A 20,422-nucleotide genomic window follows, 5' to 3' on the forward strand; every position below is an offset into this window, starting at 1 on the left:
CACTATATCAATAGAGTTAAGCTAGGCATGAGTTTGTACGTGCTTGACCAGTTGATTGTGGAACTTTTCTTCGTTTTTTTCTCTATTCCAAGAAACAAGACACCCATCAAAGATAATATAAAAACGTTTTCCGAATCATACGTTAAATGGCGCACTTGATTCACCCACTCAGAAAAGACTATGAGTAATGAAACAAGTTTAGACAAGGCATTCTCTAGATTTCAAAAACATTTTTGAAATTTTATATAACCACTCTCATTTGCCGAATGCGAGAAATTAGAAGTTCTGACTTTACCATCACTTGCATATTAAAGTTTCTAACTCTGCCCTGTACAAAGGAACTTGTGGCAGAAATCCACAAATTTGGCAGAATGTTGCTAACATGAAAAAGGACAGGTAAAATGCTGTACAGTTATAAGAATAATTCTACAATGAAAAAACTACTACAAATAAATCTACAAGAATCCTACCAAATCCTACCAATTTTCTATTTCTATATCACCTTTGATATCTACCTATGTCAGTTAATTTAATAGACTATCAAATCAAAAAGTTTGGTCTAATTTTGGGAGCTTAAAGATTGCAATATCACCATAAGCTTCCTTTTGCTCCACATCTACATAGCCTGTACTTTTCAAAACCTGAAAAACATTAGACAGAAAACAATGTTAAAAATCATTTTCTCTCCACTGATCAGGTGATGAGCTGAATTTCTATTCAATAAGAAAACAACTTCACAAATAACATCCATAAAAATTGTTAATTATGAGGTCCATTTCATGAATCATGAGCAATTGCAGTCTTACGTTTGCAGTCAAGAATAAAAAATGCTGCAGTCCTACTTTAAACTAAGAATGAACTGGTAGTTTTCCCAAACGTTTTTCCTCTAATTATGGTGGTCAAAAAGCAAAAGTATCTTATACCACCACACAGACACAGCTACATACATTCAACCAGTTTGTTTCATGTTGGGGTAAAATGATTAAATTAAATTTTTATAAAGAAAATTATTGAAATGATCAACTGCTACCAAATATGATTGCCAAGAATGAGCAAAAGAACTGATATAAGTCCCTTTTGCCTTGCATTGTAGAATTATATTCCAACCTGAGGACCAAGTTGTGAAATAATATAATCTTAATACACAAATGGAACGTACCAGTATTTCATAAAATAGCTTTGCAGATTCTTTCCGCATTTGGCCTCCAAAAACTTGTGAAAAGTTTACAACATCCTCCTCTCTGTGTTTCTTTGAATGTAGAAAACTTTGATGCAAGTAACTTGCAACTTTCCTGTACATTATCAAGAAGACAAGCCACTCTTGTAAACAATATTTGAACCTTTGACAATCCAAAAGCCTACTGATATCTCACCTGGTACGACCAGACCACCCACCTACAGTAAAGAAAAGAAAGATTAAAGAAATTATATATGCACTACTATGCCAAACACAAATTTTTAAAAAATGATTACAATTTATAAATGAAGATTTGAAAGAGTTCTCACATAATTCTGAATTCTCTATAACACTTGAATTTATCTCCTGAGACAACCATAATGTATGCAAGGATACATCAATTAGATCATAGTCCAAGAATAATGAGAAAACAAGAAAAATAAAGAGGGGCTTATTAACTCAATTAAATAAGCTTGTGAAGAAAATAACATTGAAGGAGCAAAGGAAAATGGAAGGGTTCGTAATCCCCTAACAGAAAATTGTGGGGGTAGGGGTGGGGAATTTCAAACAAATGAAAATACAATTGAAAAATGGATTAATGGCAAGATAGGATACAAAGGATGATGTAGATCTGATATCATGCTGAATTATAAGGTTTTAGGTATAAAGGAAGGAAATTGAAAAAAAAAAAAATAGAAACTATAAATAATATACCCAAGTATTCTGATGTGTTATAATATGATTATTAAACCTAGATTACTAAACTTTATTTATACTAATCATAATAGTATAATGCTAAATAAATGGGAAACAAATCAAATACAGAGTAAACTAATCCTAAAGGATAACCTATAATCAAATATATTCTAACAATCTTCTCCCTTTGTCATATAATCTAAAGTTTCATACAAATTCAAGGTTACTAGATTAAACAGCAATGTTTTTCTTTACGTTATTTGTGTGAAAACATTGATGAATGTAAGGAAAACTAATTACAGTGTTCCTGTTACAACATCAAAGAAAATTTTCATCATTTAGTTATTCCTTACCTCATCCATCAGATTAAACACTTCATTCCTTTCCAAAGATTGCTCCGTCTCTATGTTTTCATGAGGACTAGAAGCTGCTATATGCTCTGGACTGCCAGAAGCCTGAGATTCAGATATATCTGGGCAGTGGTGGCAAGGGGTTGGTAGAATATTTGCTATTGGCTGTGGACTGCCAACAGTTTGAGATTCTGACACATCTAAGTTCCCTAAAGTTTCCATAATCCGAAGGGAATCTGGTATTTTCATTTCCTTTTTAGAGAATAGGAGTTGAAGATTTGAGGAACCTGGAGAAAAACAATGTTAGTAAAGATACAAGAGTTTATGAACAAAAAGAAAAAATGATAAATCAGACTTACAAGGATGCAATGGCTCATAGAATCTATTAGGAAGACTGGCAATGAGAGATTCTCTCAGCACAGTATGTACAGTACGATGGGATTTTCTTCGGTCAGAAACTAAGCTACTTGCATCACGTATATTCTCTTTAAGTACCCTGAAATGTTTCAAAATGTAGTGTACAATCAGAGTTCAACGCAACACTCAATTGTGGGCAACAAGACTTGCATGTACAAATAAAAATTGAATATTCTATCATGAATAGAACAACTGTTATTTCATTTACTAGATCACATAAGCTACAGATAAATAAACCCTAAACCCTAAAAGACTAATTCTAAGAAAGTGGTTACAAGCAGAGGAGCATGAGACAAAGAATGATGAAAACAAATATTCAACTTACTCTAAAAATAGGAATCAAAATGGTGTTTGGAGCTTTTTTCCTCCCATATCTCTATCAAAATCTTAAAATTCAAAATTTATAAGCACTATCTAAGTCATATCCGACATGGAACTAAACACCACCCTTAAGGCTGCAATTAAGACAACCACCAAAAAGGCTGTAACTAACCACAATTAAGATGACTTTCCAACACTCCCCCTCACACCCAGGGTTACTGACCTAGAGTGTGGCAAAGGCAAGTGTCTCAATAGTGGATCTAGAATAGGCTTTTATAGCATTTTAGAATAAAGTCTTAAAACCTAACTCAACCCCACAATATCAACTTCAAAAGTAAAGATTGCCCAAGCTTTGTATGCCCTATTTAAGTCATATTTCTAGTCAATGTGGGACTAAACACCATCCTTCATATTACAATTAAGACAACTCCCAAAGAGAGTACAACTAAGGCGAGATAGGGATGATCACAATCAAGAGGGCTTTCCAACACTCCCTCTCATGCTCAGGGCTACTAACTTGGAGCATGGCAAATGCAGGTGGCCAACAATAAATCTAGAATAAACTCTCATACCATCTTAGAATTTGGACTTGGTACCTAACTCAACCAAATAACTTGGCTTGATCTCTATATCAACAGTCTTGCTTGAAGTCTACCTAATCTCCACCGAGGCTTGGCTAACATTTGTCTCTAGTATTATTGCCATGAAGATGATGACCTTTCTATTTCTCCAAGTTGTAATACCTAACATTAAGCAAAACCCCCTGCTCTTCTACCTCAATCAAAGTCGCTAAAAGTTCAGTTCTTGCCTTTGTCATTAAAAAAAACCCTACTGGAAGCACCAATGATGATTGAAGGTTAGACACTTCTTGTGAACCTTCCAGCAGTTTGGATTGTGAGTTTGAAGGATGTTCTAGTTTAGCCTAAGGAAAGTTGGTATTAGTAACATGCTTTGCACTGTTATGCACTTATGCTGAGTTAATCCAACTGCATTAGCTTTTAGGTTACTTAATAATGCTTATGAGAAACTTGGTGTGCATCCTATAAAGACTCGGACTTAAGAACAACATCACAAACTTGATAAACAGGTTGAACAAATTCATTTTACCTCACAAGTGGAGATTCAAATGCACTTTTCCTTCTTTTGTGCATTTAATTTAGCATGAAACAAAGCCTTTATTTTGGCTTGTGCATCCATGTCCAGTTGCTTGGAATAGAAAAAATTAGAGCTGATACCACTTCTGTTGTGCCAATTTTGATGCTCACTCAAATTTGATTCATCCCCTTGCCTCTTCTACCCAAGTGAGCTCCTCCATAGGGAAAAGGTCCATTTGATAAGCACTTGAGGAATCTGTCAAATAATCTGCCATCAATTCTATGTAAAACTTAGAGAAATTGAGGTGAAAATTGTGTGTTCTCCTCCGGAGAATTCTCTATTAAATAATAAGATTCCAATCTGAGTTCTAGCCTTTAAGTTTGCTAAAAAATGCTAACCTACAGCAGGGCTAATTAAGAATATAATTACATAATTACAGCTATACAATCATGTAAGATATGTTGTTTTAAAGGGTCACCAAATCAGCGAAAATAATGTCAAATAATCTGTCATCAATTCTATTGACAGAATCCGCACTACTTCCCTCCAAGACAAGAAGCCAAAGCTGCTTCAAGGGTAGTGACAAGGCTATCTTGACGGTGCTGCTTCATTGTGGCCTCTATCAAAGACTGTTTTGGCATATATATGCAATACAAGGGGCATCCTAACAACCTTCAGCCACTATGCAAATGCTCCTACCCTGGACTATTTGAAAAAGCCCAAGAATTTTCTGCTGTCTGCTTTCGAAACACGCTTTTGGTGAGAGATACCTGCCTGTGGGGTCTCACGTTCAAACATACCCAAACCCTAACAATGAACCATTAACCCCTCTTTTCAGTATTGTGTGAAAATGTTGAGACCATTTCAGATAATATTTTCTATTAAACCTATATGCAGCCTAAATATTCTACAGTTCACCAGGCTTTTGCAATCAAGCATCCTCCATTGATTGGAGAGCACAGGAAGCATCCACTTCATTTGACACTAGGTGAAACCCAGAAAAGACAACTGACCGATGCTAGGAATCAGCAATGAATGACAGCACCTAGCAGCAAAGTATCATTGTTAAGATAATTCTATAAGATATAGTTTAGATATACTAGTTTATCTTCTCCTATTTTCTAGTTTAGTTTCCTTAGTCAGTTTTATCTAAATCCCTAAACTTTAGGGATTGATTATGTTTTATGCCTATTTATTTTATTGTACCTATTCAGATTCAATAATAAGAAATTATTCATATTCAAGTTGGTACCAGAGCTCTCTGGTCCAGGAACCCTAATCCAGCCGCCAACATCTAGGGTTTCTAGGATTTTTGAGTTTTGTTCGCGGTTGCCGGAGTTGACACCGTCTGTACACTCAGAGGTCACCGATCGGCCTCTCCGTCGAGAGCTACCGTCATCCGCCGTCTCACGCGCTCTCACGCGCGGTTCTTGTTGAGGAAGCTCGCCGGCGCGTGGGCTTCACGCGCCGCCCTCCCAGCCTCCGTTTGCGACGCGGTTCACTCCGTTGGAATCGCCGGCCCTCCCTCTTCTCGTTTTGACCCTTTTCAGGTTGTGGGTCACACTCTAGGTGGTCTGTTGGTGGTCGTTTGGTTGCGGCCTCGGAGTTCCGTGGTCGTTTGGTTGTTGTCTCGGAGTTTCGTGGTCGTTTGGTTGCTGACTCAGAGTTCCGTGGTTGATTGGTTGCTACCTCGGTGTTCCATGGTTGATTGTTTGTTGTTTCTGTGGCTTTTTGATTGAGGTTTTCTTTTGTTGTTTTTTTCTCCTTTTTTTCTCTCTTCATGGCTCAATCTCCAACTTCGGCTCTAGAGCTCAAGATTGAATCTGAGGGCAATTATCTAATCTCATTATCTACCGATGATTACAAAGAGTATCTTCAACTGAAGGCAGCGCAACAAGCCTCTTCCTCTGTCACTGTTGCTCACACTGGTAATTCTACCGTCTGTCTCTCTCACTCTACGTCTATTGGACCTTGGGTTTTGGACTCTGGTGCTTCTGATCACCTAACTGGTAATGTCTCCCTTTTCCATAGCCTATCATCACCTAAAACTCCACATCATATCACTCTTGCAGATGGGTCAAAAGTCCAAGCCACTGGTATTGGCCAAATATCACCTACCCCTTCACTACCATTAAAATCTGTTTTACTAGTTCCTGGATGTCCTTTTAATTTGATTTCTATAAGTAAGTTGACTCGGTCACTAAATTGTGCCATAACCTTCACTTCCGATTCTTTCTTGATACAGGACCGGAGTACGGGACAGACGATTGGAGTCGGATATGAATCACATGGTCTCTACTACCTTCAGTCTTCTACCTCTACCATATGTGCATCTGTTGAGTCTCCTAGTTTAATTCATTGTCGCCTGGGTCATCCAAGCTTGAATAAATTAAAGAAAATGGTACCTCATCTCTCATGCTTGGAATCCTTAGAGTGTGAGTCATGTCAATTAGGGAAGCATGTTAGAACTTCTTTTCCTAAGAGTATTAATAGTCGAGCTGTGTCTCCCTTTGATGTCATTCATTCTGATGTTTGGGGCCCTAGTCGAGTTCCTTCTCTTTTAGGACATAGGTATTACGTCACCTTTATTGATGATTTTTCTAGATGTACTTGGATATTTTTGATGAAAAATCGTTCTGAGTTATTCAATATTTTTCAAAGTTTCTATTCGGAGATCAAAACTCAATTTGGCAAAGTAATTCGGATTTTACGAAGTGACAATGCTAAAGAATATTTTTCAGATTGCTTCAAATCATTTATGACTTCCCATGGCATTCTACATCAATCTAGTTGCCCTCATACACCTCAACAAAATGGTGTAGCTAAGCGAAAACATAGACATATTGTGGACACTGCTCGTACTCTTTTATTGAATGCCAATACACCCCCAAAGTTGTGGGGAGATGCTGTACTTACTGCAGGGTATTTAATAAATCGAATGTCATCCTCTGTCTTGAATGATCAAGTACCTCATTCCCTATTATACCCATTGGATCCCATTTACTCTGTTCATCCTCGTGTCTTTGGTTGTACTTGTTTTGTCCATGATCTTTTCTCAGGACGTGCTAAGTTGTCTGCTAGGGTTATCAAATGCGTGTTCTTAGGATACTCCCGTGTTCAAAAGGGGTTCCGTTGTTACTCTCCAGCTACACATCGGTTTTACACTAGTGCAGATGTCACTTTCTTTGAAAATACACCATATTTCGTTGCTACAGATGTCTCTTCGGTTGACTCAGATCTCCTTTCTCAGGTATTGTCTATTCCTCATTTTGATCCCGATGTGCCTTCTACACCTACTACTTTAGAGGCACCAGAGATTCCTAGCACACCACCAGGGTTTGATCGTCCTCTACACCGATTTGGGATAACCTATGAGCGTCGGTCACATACTATTGTTCCTCCCAGTACTTCTACAACTGAGTCATGTGATTCTGCCCCTGCTCCAGTCTCCTTACCTACTCCGGCCCCACCTACCTCAGTTGACTTGCCCATTGCTCTTCGTAAAGGTAGTCGTTCTACTTGTAATCTTCATCCTATTTATAACTTTCTTTCATATCATCGTTTGTCTCCTACCTATTATGCTTTTGTCTCTGCTATTTCCTCTATTACCATTCCCAAGACAGTACAGGAGGCCTTAACCCATCCAGGATGGCGACAAGCAATGATTGATGAGATGGCAGCTTTAGACTCCAACCACACTTGGGTACTTGTCCCACCTCCGCCTGGAAAATCTGTTGTTGGTTGTCGGTGGGTATTTAATGTGAAAGTGGGCCCTGATGGACAGGTGGATAGATTGAAAGCTCGTCTTGTGGCTAAGGGATACAAGCAAGTATATGGTTTGGATTACAGCGACACCTTCTCTCCAGTTGCGAAGATGGCCTCAGTTCGTCTCTTCTTAGCTATGGCTGCTATGAGGCATTGGCCTTTGTTTCAATTAGACATCAAAAATGCCTTCTTACATGGTGATTTGGAGGAGGAGATTTATATGGATCAACCTCCTGGGTTTGTTGCTCAAGGGGGGTCTGGTCTTGTATGTAAATTACAAAAGTCTTTGTATGGCCTCAAACAATCACCTCGTGCTTGGTTTGGTCGGTTTAGCAAAGTTATACAGGAATTTGGAATGATCCGCTGCGAGACAGACCACTCTGTCTTCTTTAGACGCTCATCGACACATAGATTTATCTATCTTGTTGTTTATGTAGATGATATTGTGATTATAGGTGATGATCAGGAGGGCATCAAGGCTCTGAAGCAACACTTATTTAAACACTTTCAAACTAAGGATTTAGGTCCCCTACGTTATTTCCTTGGGATTGAGGTCGCTCAGTCAAAGTCCGAAATTGCTATTTCTCATAGAAAATATGCCCTTGATATTCTAGAAGAAACCGGACTTACAGATTGTAAGCCAGTTGACACTCCCATGGATCCTAATGTAAAGCTTATGCCTAATCAGGGGGAGCCTTATCATGACCCAGGGAGATATTGGAGATTAGTGGGAAAATTGAATTATCTCACCATGACCAGACCTGATATATCCTTTCCTGTCAGTGTTGTAAGTCAGTTTCTTAACTCTCCCTGTGAGAGTCATTGGCTTGCAGTTGTTCGAATCCTTAGATACATCAAAAGATCACCAGGAAAAGGACTTGTTTACAATGATAGAGGACATACAGACATTGTTGGATATTCAGATGCAGATTGGGCAGGTGATGCAAGTGATAGGCGGTCAACATCAGGCTATTGTGTCTTCATGGGTGGTAATCTTGTCTCATGGAAGAATAAAAAGCAAAGTGTTGTTGCACGATCAAGTACAGAAGCAGAATATCGTGCTATGGCTCACACCACATGTGAGCTCTTGTGGCTAAAATTCTTAATTCAAGAGTTGCAGTTTTGCAAGGTTGGTCATATGGAACTAGTTTGTGATAACCAGTCAGCTTTATACCTCTTCTCTAATCCAGTTTTTCATGAGAGAACAAAGCATATAGAGGTTGACTGTCATTTCATCAGAGAAAAGATCCTCTCCGGTATCATCAAGACCACCTCAGTTTGCTCTAAGGATCAACTTGCAGATATCTTTACTAAATCTTTACGAGGTCCTAGGATAACATATGTATGTAACATAGTTGTCAATCGCGGCCGGAGCGGCCGCTATCGCGGCGCTCTGGAGCGGAGCGACCCAACACCGCAATGGTGATGTTGTCGCGTCTTGGATTTCCGTCACAGCTGGAGCGGCCGCGTCGGTCGTGGAGCGAAGCGGCCAAAAATGGCGGAATCGCGCCGCGTCTTGGACAGACCATTCATTAAGGGTAAGTCCGTCATTTCAGTTGGGTTTTTCTTGCCCTAAATCTTCCTCTCCCTCTCGCGGAACCATTGTTGTTGGTTTCTGAACGTCTCGCGCTCCCCCTCCTCTCTCTTTCTCGGACTCGATTCTTTCTCTCTTGAGGATGACCGTTGGCACACTCCGGTTGTCTTCTTCAGGCGTCTCTATCAGACGCTCCTCCAGTTCTGATGCACTTCGTCAGTTCCGACCGACGCTCCTTTAGTTCCGACGCTGCTCCTCCAGTTCCGACGTCGTCTGTCTTCTTTGTTTGTCTTCTCATCTTCTATTTTATAATTCAGCATATTTTTATTTTTAATTTGTGATTATATTTAATTCAGAAAATTTTTTTTTTTATTTTTGATTAAATTTAATTCAGCAGATTTTTTTTAATTTTTGATTAAATTTAATTCAGCAGTTTTTTTTTTATTTCTGATTAAATTTAATTCAGTAGATTTTTTTTAATTTCTGATTAAATTTAATTCAGAAGATTTTTTTTTAATTTCTGATTAGAATAATTTTTTAATTTAATTAAGCAGATTAGAGTTATTTTTTTTGCTTTTATATATATATTATTAATTATTTAATATATATAAATTAATATTAAAATAGTGGTTATCCCGCTCCGCGTCATCCCGCTATCCCGTTTTTAGGGTCGACCGCTCCGCTCCGCTATCCGGGATTGACTACTATGGTATGTAACAAGCTAGATGCATATGATATCTATGCTCCAGCTTGAGGGGGAGTGTTAAGATAATTCTATAAGATATAGTTTAGATATACTAATTTATCTTCTCCTATTTTCTAGTTTAGTTTCCTTAGTCAGTTTTATCTAAATCCCTAAACTTTAGGGATTGATTATGTTTTATGCCTATTTATTTTATTGTACCTATTCAGATTCAATAATAAGAAATTATTCATATTCAAGTGCCCAGGAAGGCCAATTGATTCAGAGAGGTGTTTAGACGATTTCATTGGAAACAGAAGCAATCAGAGATTGGAACCATGCTCTTAGATATTGAACAATATGGGATATTATCATATTATTCAAAATTTGGATGATACACACATGGTCTAGATGTATACACCAACAACCTTGATAGGAAAAGGATAGAAAAAAGAGTCAAAACCAATTATTTGTGGGATTTCCTATAAGAGTAAGAAATCAAAGTAAATAAGCCTAATTCTAGGGTACAATCATATACAGAATATTTCCTAAAATAACTATAACATTTTTTCACATCATTCTCTAACAATAAGCAAAATTTTCAATTAGGTTAAATAAAATCCTCATATACTTGTGACACATTAATTACAATGTATTTTTTTCTTGAAAGGCATTTATTAATTACAATGTGAATGGACATATTATACTAAAAATTTAGAGTTACAGTTTATCAAATAGATAATAGCTTCAAATTCTAGATACATGGCAATCCTTTACCACTAGTCTTATGCACAAGGAAGCAAGGTAAATAAGTTTCAAAAGGTTTGTATCACATACAATGGTGTGACAGAAGAACTTCAGACATTTGAATAAGAAAGAACAATTAAAAAGGGCTAGTAAGAATATTTTATATAATTATTATCACATACTCATTAGATAGGACAACCCTTTTATTATATAACACAACTTTTCTTTTCCTTGAAAAGTGAGGACGCTCTCTCACAGCTGGTGTAGAAATAAGCATTGAGTCTGATAAAGTAGCACCTGCAAAAATAAATTTTTAAGAAAAAGAAATTGAAGTAGGATAATGATCAACATGCCAAAAACAGACAGAAAATATTCAGCAGTTGCATTTTCAAGGCTTCTGCGGAATAATGGTTTTATGAACCTCGTTTTGGTCTTCCAACTGAATCAACATTAAACTTGGATTGAGGAGTTGCATCAAGATTTATTGACTTTGGTGAAATAACACTAAGCCTTTCATCTTCTAGTGAAACCTGTTCTTGAAACACTAATTTGCCTTTGTTATCATGTTTTTCAACAGACCCTTCAATGTGTTCTTCAGGGATCTCCTTGTCAACAAATGAATTGCCATGGCGCACACATTCTTTTTCATAGGATTTTTCATTTTGAGGCTTTTCAATACTTTCTTGTAAACATCTTGCTTCATGAACTCCAATAATTTCCTGATTCATTTTGCATAATGAGCTTGATGTTTCCTTGTTGGAATTCTGATCAATGTCAACTTGATGAGACTCATTAAATGCTTCAACAAATAACACGTGTTCCTTCTCTCTCATGGAAAACATATTGTTATCCATAGGTCCCTCTTGAGAGATTCTACTACTTTCTTCCTGTATTTCATCTTCACATGGTACAATGTGTTTAATTGACCGATCTTCAATAATTTGTTGATTTTGACCCAACAAATTGGCTGATTCTTTTTCTACTCCTGCTATTAGTGAACTATTGTCAAAGTTTGTTACTTCATTTGGAGAAAATATGCTACTTTGACATGTATCCCTGCTTTCCAGTAAACCAATCGGACTCTTCTGTGGAAAAACTTCAATTTCCATCAACATTTGAGATAGACGAACACTGCCAAGTATATTACACAATTAAATAAGTTCAATGAATAAGATATGCAATAATTCCAAATAACAAACAGCAGCAGGTTATGATGGAATAAAGAAAATAAAAATCTTCATAAATTTGAAGGGCATACTTTTCCACTATATGGTGATCAAAAGTGCAGGTACTTTCTCCAAAATCAAACTCCTCAAACTGAAAATTACAAAGACTAAGATATTTAGGATGTGCAGAATCAAGAAAATAACATAAGGTTTTTCTCTTTCTATTTTATGTAAATTTAAAACCATCAAAAACATGAAGAAGTCCTGAAACAACAAGCCTATAACATATAATGAGTACAATTAAGAAATAATTCAATTTAACTAGGTCACCCTGAAACATTTCAATGCAGCACCTATCAACAACTATGGAATGCATACCTTCTCATGAGACAATAGCCCAAATCCCTCAGTTCTAGACACAACCTCTGTTTCATTTCACAACATATTACTTAAACAATAGAATAACATTAAACTTACTATGAAATAAAAAAATAGTGAAATAATTCCAATACCTTTAAGAGTAATTTCTTCCGGAGCAGCAATATGGTCTCTGAAACAACAAAAGATAAGTAATGAAATGATCAAAAACCAAAAGAAAATTCCATAACCATTTAAACTTCTAAGTTCTAACCTAATAAAACCTTACCCGACAGCATCTTCAGGTATATCCAACTCAAAAGCATCCAACTCTAATTTGTCTGGTATAGTAATAGACATACGCAAGGTTTCCACATGTGTAATGTCTTCTGTGTTGATCACAAATTTATTGATTTTAATGAGCACCTCGCAATCATGGAGAACATATTCAACCTTTTTTGAGTATATTCTGACAACACCAAGAAGAAGATAGCCCAGTACTCCATATGATACAACATTCACTTCATCTTGCAAAATCTTGTCTGTAGAAGGTAAAAATGAAACAAAAAGAATGGCAAAACAATAGCATAACATTAACCTGAAATTCCCAAGGTTGATTATAAACAGAACTTAAAACATTCTTAATAATTTTTTTTAACTGACAGGACCAAGCACCAGCAAACATAATCTATATAAAAATGCTCTTACCAATCTCTAATATAAGTAACCACTTGATAAGAGAAAATAAAACTAACTAGTTTAACATTTTTCATATTTGACTGAGTAAAGAAAAAATAAAAAGCTAAATATTACAGTTGCTGCATGGGTTGTTCCAAGAACACAGGGAAGAGGGTCCCTTGTCCCCAACAAGACCTTTCCCATTGGCAAATATAGTCTCCTCTAAATCAGGATTGAACCAACAACTCCACACTCCACACAAAATCAATACGATATAAACATCCATATGGCAAAGACTATAGAATAAGGAGAAGTTAGGAGGAAAAATTTGTGACTAATCAGTCAAAACATGTGTATCTTCATATAATTTACAGTATTAATCATAAGAGCAATCGTCTCTTAAATTAGAGTTGATCAGTACTAAATAGTAATCACCTATGAGTAAATAAAGCTATTACTATTTATCATAAATGCTTAATTCTAATACTCAACCAAAAATTGGAGTATATATGTCATAAGCACCAAGCTTGTGACAAATAAAATCAACCCGAGGCCCTCTAGGGAACTTGGTTAATATAACAGCTGACTGATTATTGGAGTTCACAAAACCAGTAATTAACTCCTGAAAGAACCTTTTCTCAGAAGAAAAAAAATGTTAGTCAATATCTTCGTTTGTTTCATTTATGAAAGATTAGGTTAGAAGCAATATGTAAAGCAACTTGGTTGTCACAAATCACTACCATTTCCTTATTCTCACCCAGTTTGAGCAGCAGAAGTGGTTGCCATAACCAAGTATGTTCACAGGTTGCTGCTAATATTGCATGATACTCAACCTTTAAACAAGACCTACCAACTATGTTCATTTTCTTAGTTGTAACATATTAAGCACAGACTTTGACATGAATACCTGACACAACACGGACACATAGACTCCAACATGGCAAATGTCTAAAATATTGAGCCACCACATATATATATAAACCAACAGGGAAAGAGATACACAAATGAATACTTTTTATTATTAGTATGGTTCCATCTATATGGACGTGTTGACTCGTGTCTGAACTAACAAAAATAACTTTGTAATTAAACACCTAATGAAGAATAATCTCCCATGAATGTTAAACAGGTGGCGGTATCAAAAACATTCCCTACTCTGCAACACTTCAAATAAGAGAGGCACACTTCATAACTTTTACATAGACAAAACCCAAAACCTAGTAGAAACATGAAATGGAAAATCTGAGAGTAGATTATTCATCCAAAATGGAGAAGTCACAACAACATTAAAAGAATCATCACAAACTACCTAACCTAAACTCTTCCCCGATGTAATAGGGACCATTAGATGCAAATGAAAAGATCATAAAGGACTGTTCTGAATGCAGAAACCATTAAACAGAATATAGAATTAAGTAAATTGCAAAAGTAAATAAATAAATAAATAAAATTCAAGGTTAGCATAATTCCAGTTTAGGAATAAATAATAGACTCCTCATTTATAAGTGGTTGATGAATAAACACTTTAGTAACTAATTGTCCTGAACTATAAATATTTACCAAAAAATTACTGTTTGTAAATTTCGCTATAAAAATAGGTTCTGTTTTGACTCTGATTTTTAAGCTCTCTATCAACATAAATTTTTATTTTATTTCATCTTTTTGTAAACCAACGATAACACCAACACCACAACATTAAGAGTCAGTTTGTATGAATTTGAAAAACTGAAGGATGATTTTTCATACCCCTTGTCTTATGGCCAGGAATATTATTTGTCGTAACTAGCCATCTTGTAACAACTAGAATATTTCACTGAAATGGAAGGCCAGTTCAGTCAGTTGGGTGAGTGGCAGCAGAGGTTTTTTAATACTAATACAAATGAAACTGGTTCATGAGCTTTACACATCCGTTTTTAACCTCATAGCAGACATACCATAACATGATATAATCATCATCCATGTAGATAAGTTGTTGACAATGTTAGTTGATACGAGTATCAAGTAGCAGTTTTGCGACATGTACCTCCTTCTACCTTCTACGTGGATGATTGTAATGTAGATCAACGTTAGTTGCCTTTCCATTAGTAGCAGTTTGTAACACTCTATTAGGCTACTGTTAAGTTAACTTCCCCTTGTATACATCCGTAAGTTCATACACTATCAATAGAAAATTAGAAATCAGATTCATTTTCTCCAAAACCCTTTTTGTTTTCAACTAACAATGTGACCATGATCACATCCAAAATCGCTGCTATTTGCTCTCCTTAAACTCAAATTCAGTTCCAATAACTTCCACACTTTAAGAGGATTTAGGATTTAACAATCATGCCTACTGGCACATAGGATAACTGCTTCATATATATAACAGACATGCAAATTGTAAACAATCATTAAAATTAAAATAAAATAAAAAACTGAAGCCACGGAAGTTTCATCATATTTTACCACACCAGCTATATTTTTTTTTTTTTTTTTTGCTTAGAGGGTTAACAGTTAACACCATTCTGTTAAACCAAAAGCCAAAGGGTATCTTGGGACCAATAAAATAATTCAGAATCCCATAATCAAAAATGCCTCCCACCACTAATTTTCACCGGCCAGCAGAGCTACATCAGCAATTTTGCAACTAACCCCAACTAAAACTGCCCCTTACCAACCAATTTCCCAAACTACTAATAATCACAGACAACATAAACAACCACAAAAATGTCAAAACACCCATCACCATTCTGCGGAATTAAAGCAACAACAAAAGCAAAAACAAACAAACACCTTCATGTCTATCAACGAAAAATGAGACAATCCAACCAAAGTCTAGAATTTTCCAAAGCAAAACAATAAAAATATGAAAGATATCCGCCATTTCCTCCAAAACCACGTAAAAACCGAAAAAGAGAGAGGAAAAGGGAGACAGAAGACTAACCAACTGTAGAGGAAATGTCAGTGTGAAGGATTTGAGCTCTCTTGAGGTTCTTGAAGAAGAAAGCTGCGATTCGCAGAGTATCATTTCCCGAACGAACCAACTTGGCCCTCAACATTTGTTTATCTTGGTTCCACCCTGCGAAGTGTTTGTGTGTGTTTGAATGGAAAGTGAAAAGGGACTTTACGACATGAGTTTAAGGTTTTGTTGCTTCTGCTATGAGTGTGTGAACCTTGCTTCGAAACGGTCGACTAGAGTACCCAGCAACCTCTTCAGGCCAAAAACTAACTTGTAAAAGGAAACGGAAATCGTTAACGTCACCGTCTAAAAAAAAAATTTGTCTGAGGTGTTACAATTTTAAGCGGGTTCGTTAATTCACTTTGGAGGAAATAGACTTTTATTTTAAAAAAATTTTTTATTTTAATGATCCGGGCCAGTTTTTATTTACTTAAATTACCCATTTTTAGGTCTAGATAATAAATCGGTTACTAGGTAACCAATTTTTCAACAGGATTTGAAAAAATAATTTCAAGATCCCGATGAGAAATCGAATTTCTCACTTGGACTTTTTTTCATTTTTTATTTTTTGATTTTCAGATTTTTAAAAAAAATATTTTTTTTATTTTCAGATTTTTTAAAAAAATTTATAATTAATTTTAATTTTCAAATTTATGTATAATATTTTTAATTTATGTTAAAAATAAAGATAATGTTAAAACTTATTTATTTTATTAAAAAGAAATTTATTTTAAAAATAGAGATAATTTAATTTAAAATTTACAACTTTAAATAAGAACAACTATAATTGAGATGAATAACTTTAAATAAGAACAAAATAACAACAACAAAATAGGAGATCGAATATGTGATACCCTCTACCCCAACATTAATACACAATAAATGTAAACAATAATTTTTTTTCTTTTTGAGTAAATAAAATCTTTCATAGTTGATAACATCTTTCATGGATAAAATAAATGTCTCAAATATCATAAGATAGAAGGTTCACATTCATAACTCATAAACCATAAAAAAAAGTCAACATGTAAGTATCAAAACTCAAGAAATCATAAAAAAAATAATAAAGGAAATATAGATTAATTCCAGTAAAGGTGGCAGTGCCTCCTAGTTAGGAATTAATTTATAACTTCCAAATCATGTAATAAAAATATAACAAAGATACACACTTTGGCATTTCATCAAGAACATTCAAAATTACAATTCTCAACATACATTTTCCTTGGATTCAATCACTGCAACTATAGACTTCATTTACGTTATACCTTCGCTAGAAATTACAAAAGAAAAGAAACTAAGGTTTTTAAAACAATAACATCCTAAACTAAGCCTAGTTATGCCCCGATGTCACATATCCTATCAGAGCATGCCCAACTGAAACCTTAAGCCTCATCACTAACATCCTCATGATGATGATCACCTGCAACACAATTTAAACATGTACAAGAATAACAAGGGAGTGAGAAACATCTCACTCTAATTCAGATGTAGAAATAAATGTTAGATAGCACACACACACAACAAATATAAGTCACATGTAAACAATACACATACACAATCAATATCACATGCACACTCATTTATCATGCATGATGTCATGGACTCGACTCATAAATGCATGCATGTGGCGCCATACGGAAGTTTCACATTTCTCATCATTTCATCACATAGCTTGTTATATCACTGGTATGCGGCATAAGCGGCACACTTGGAATAAGTCATTTCATCACATAGCTTGTTATATCACTAGTGACCCTAAGGTACACCTTGTTAGCTTGTTACATCACTAGTGACCCTAAGGTACACCTTGTTAGTTGATTACATCACTGGTGACCCTAAGGTACACCTAAAATATCTTTGTACATCACTGGTATGCGGCCTAAGCGGCATACCTGGAGTTATATATGTATATGATGCATGTCATACATTCACTATTTCATTAACTCAACATTTCACTTATTACCTCATAAGGTTCGCACAGGAATTCATAGAGCACTTTAGTTCATATTGAAATTTATCTATTCTCAAAATTAATCACATATTCATTCATCATCTCTAACAAGGAACATAGCAGAGTAATCAAAAAGTAAAACATAACATATTCATACTTTTCACATTCCTAGAAACATGCATCAAGCAAGGGATTAGGGGCCAATTCGACTACTCAACAATTATTCTCACACCCTCGAGCGAGTTCTCTCACTCCCCCCTTACCTCGATAAGCAGAAGCTGAAACTAGAGCAGAACCTTGCTAATCTCCTCCTCTGAATTCTCCTTGGTCTTTAGAAGGTTTAGAAGAAGAAGAAGTCAAAAGTGAATAGTATGATTTCAAAACAAGCCTGAGCCTCCTATTTATAGGCATTTAGAGGTGGCCGGAATGGCCCGTTCTCAAACCAGAACAGCCCGTTCTGGACCCATCAGTTATATGCAAAATTTACAACTAGAACGGCCCGTTCTCAAAACTAGAATGGCTCGTTCTCAAAATTAGAACGGCCCGTTCTCCAAATCAGAACGGCTCGTTCTAGGGTTGATTTTAACACACATTGACCATAATTGGAACGGCCCGTTTCTAACTTAGGATTTTAGGCCATTTTATTATTCTGGAACGGTCCGTTCCACTTTTTGGAACGCCCGTTTTGCTTATGGGAACGGGCTGTTCTGTTTTTTGAAACGGCCCGTTCTAGGCCTAAAAAAACATAATTTCATATAAAAATTAATTTTTTTTATAAATATTTAAATTATTAAAAAAATCTTTAAAATGTTCTATAAAATCTCTTTTATTAATAAAAATAAATATAAGAAGATGATTTCCATAAATATAAAAAATAATAATTAACTATTGTATTAGTAGAAAATTCGGGATGTTACAGAATAAATAAGAACAACAACACAATCACAATCCACCAAATTACATAACAGCAAGGTAGTTTAATGATGTTTATGCCCACAAGTTTCACACCTCGAAGGTTGTCGGTTCCTCATTGGGTTTCGACGACCAATGTGTGGTTGTTGTGGTTTAACTTGCCCTTCATCATGTTCTATATGAACAATATCCGTGGCTGGATTTGACGAAGCATTTCCATCGACCTCAGAGTGATAAGAATAAAATGAAGGAAAATTCATGCTTTGCATGTAATTATATGCACTATGTGGCGTGTGTATGCCAACGCCAAAAAGATTGCTCATGAAGTCCCCTGTTGGAGTTGTTGTTGATGGTGGGGTGTACATGAATTGTTCATGGTGTGTATGAAATGGTGGATTCATTGAAAGAGACTGGGGATGTTGTTCCAAACTATAAGGTGGGTGGTTATCTCCAACAACTGGGGTTTGTGATGGTGTTGGAAAATGTTATTGAAATCCTATAATTGTTGGGAGTTGTGTACTAGAAGTGGATGCACGAGATGAAGAATATTGACTACAAAAAAATAATTTTGAATTAACACGAAACCATTGCAAATACTCAGGAGTGTGTTGGAGAGGCCCTTCAAGTGGTTCCCCAAAAATAACATGTTTGCGTCTGTCTTTCCAAATGAAAATCTAACCCGCATGTTGTTCATCCTAGTTGGTGTCGCTATGTCATCTCATGTCTATTTCATGCATTTTATCAAGATTATGGGCTTCATTGGGGATTGGTTGCCACAAGACAAATTGTAATTGGACTCTGTCACTTTGATGTCAGACTACAACTGCAAATAAAGTTAAAGCAGTACAAGAAGTCCATATTCTAGAATCCTTATAAGCATGTGTTGGTAGCGAGGACTGAAATTCCTTATATGGCATCTATAGAAACTGAAAAAGAAAAAGGTTTAGGGTATAAATTAATTGAATAAAAGAGAGTATGTGTGAGAGAATTTGACATCGTATTACCTCGTTATGATTCATATTGTCATATCTTAATCTGTAGCCAAGTAAGTCTCAATGGGGCATGCCTGTAAATCTTAGCTCTCTTCCTGACCACCTAAAAAATTTGTACATTGATAAAATTTTAGGTAGAATGTAGTTGTTCGATGTATTAAAGTGATATAAAAATTAATTCATACCTCAATGCTAGTGGAAATGTAATATCTCGTTGAACTCTTGGTTGGATGAAGGGCATGCGATACTAAGCCCAAGACTACAGAAGCAAAGGACATCCACCCATTTTCTTTAACGATGGATAAATTTCCTTACACATTTCTCTATACAAATGTGTCGAACAAACAGAACCCCCAACTATATCATCATGCACGTTCCAAGTCAGCCAACAGTGGTAAATACATTAAGTAAAGTTTGTTACCTGACTTGTCTGGCATAATGACACCACCAATCAACCCTAAGATATATGCCCTACAATGTTGGTGCAATTGTTGTTCAGTGGATTCATCTAGTAGTACAATTGTATGGTCTCTTAACCATTTTAGTTTTATGGTTGAGCCAACTAGAGCTTCCCCTTTCAAAGGTACGAAGCTTAACGACTCATAACACAATTCATCCTAGTCAAAGAAAATTGGTCCTGTGAC

The 20,422-nt window shown here is 35.8% G+C and overlaps 1 protein-coding gene across 4 annotated transcripts; it reads right to left on the reverse strand.

Moving 5' to 3' along the window:
• Positions 1-219: 219 nt before the first annotated feature.
• SYN2 (Rad21/Rec8-like family protein) lies at positions 220-16,249 on the reverse strand. 4 transcript variants are annotated; one of them, XM_083072401.1, is made up of 14 exons: positions 15,909-16,241; positions 15,009-15,142; positions 12,597-12,849; positions 12,463-12,500; positions 12,329-12,375; positions 12,043-12,101; positions 11,206-11,915; positions 10,967-11,081; positions 2,583-2,719; positions 2,227-2,510; positions 1,507-1,543; positions 1,374-1,395; positions 1,160-1,292; positions 220-641 (listed from the first exon to the last, which is right to left on the reverse strand). In XM_083072401.1, the coding sequence occupies exons 3-14, from the start codon at positions 12,665-12,667 to the stop codon at positions 546-548; spliced, it is 1,749 nt and encodes a 582-aa protein (XP_082928527.1). In that variant the 5' UTR covers positions 12,668-12,849; positions 15,009-15,142; positions 15,909-16,241; the 3' UTR covers positions 220-545. The 4 variants fall into 4 exon arrangements, 3 of the variants coding, with proteins under 3 accessions (XP_082928527.1, XP_020239334.1, XP_029124648.1); XM_020383745.3 differs by lacking the exon at positions 15,009-15,142 and having other exon boundaries at positions 15,909-16,242; XR_002241430.3 differs by lacking the exons at positions 1,507-1,543; positions 15,009-15,142 and having other exon boundaries at positions 15,909-16,249.
• Positions 16,250-20,422: the final 4,173 nt, after the last annotated feature.

The sequence above is a fragment of the Cajanus cajan genome, chromosome 4 (assembly GCF_000230855.2).
Source record: "Cajanus cajan strain Asha chromosome 4, NIPB_CcT2T_4, whole genome shotgun sequence".
Lineage (NCBI taxonomy): Eukaryota > Viridiplantae > Streptophyta > Magnoliopsida > Fabales > Fabaceae > Cajanus > Cajanus cajan.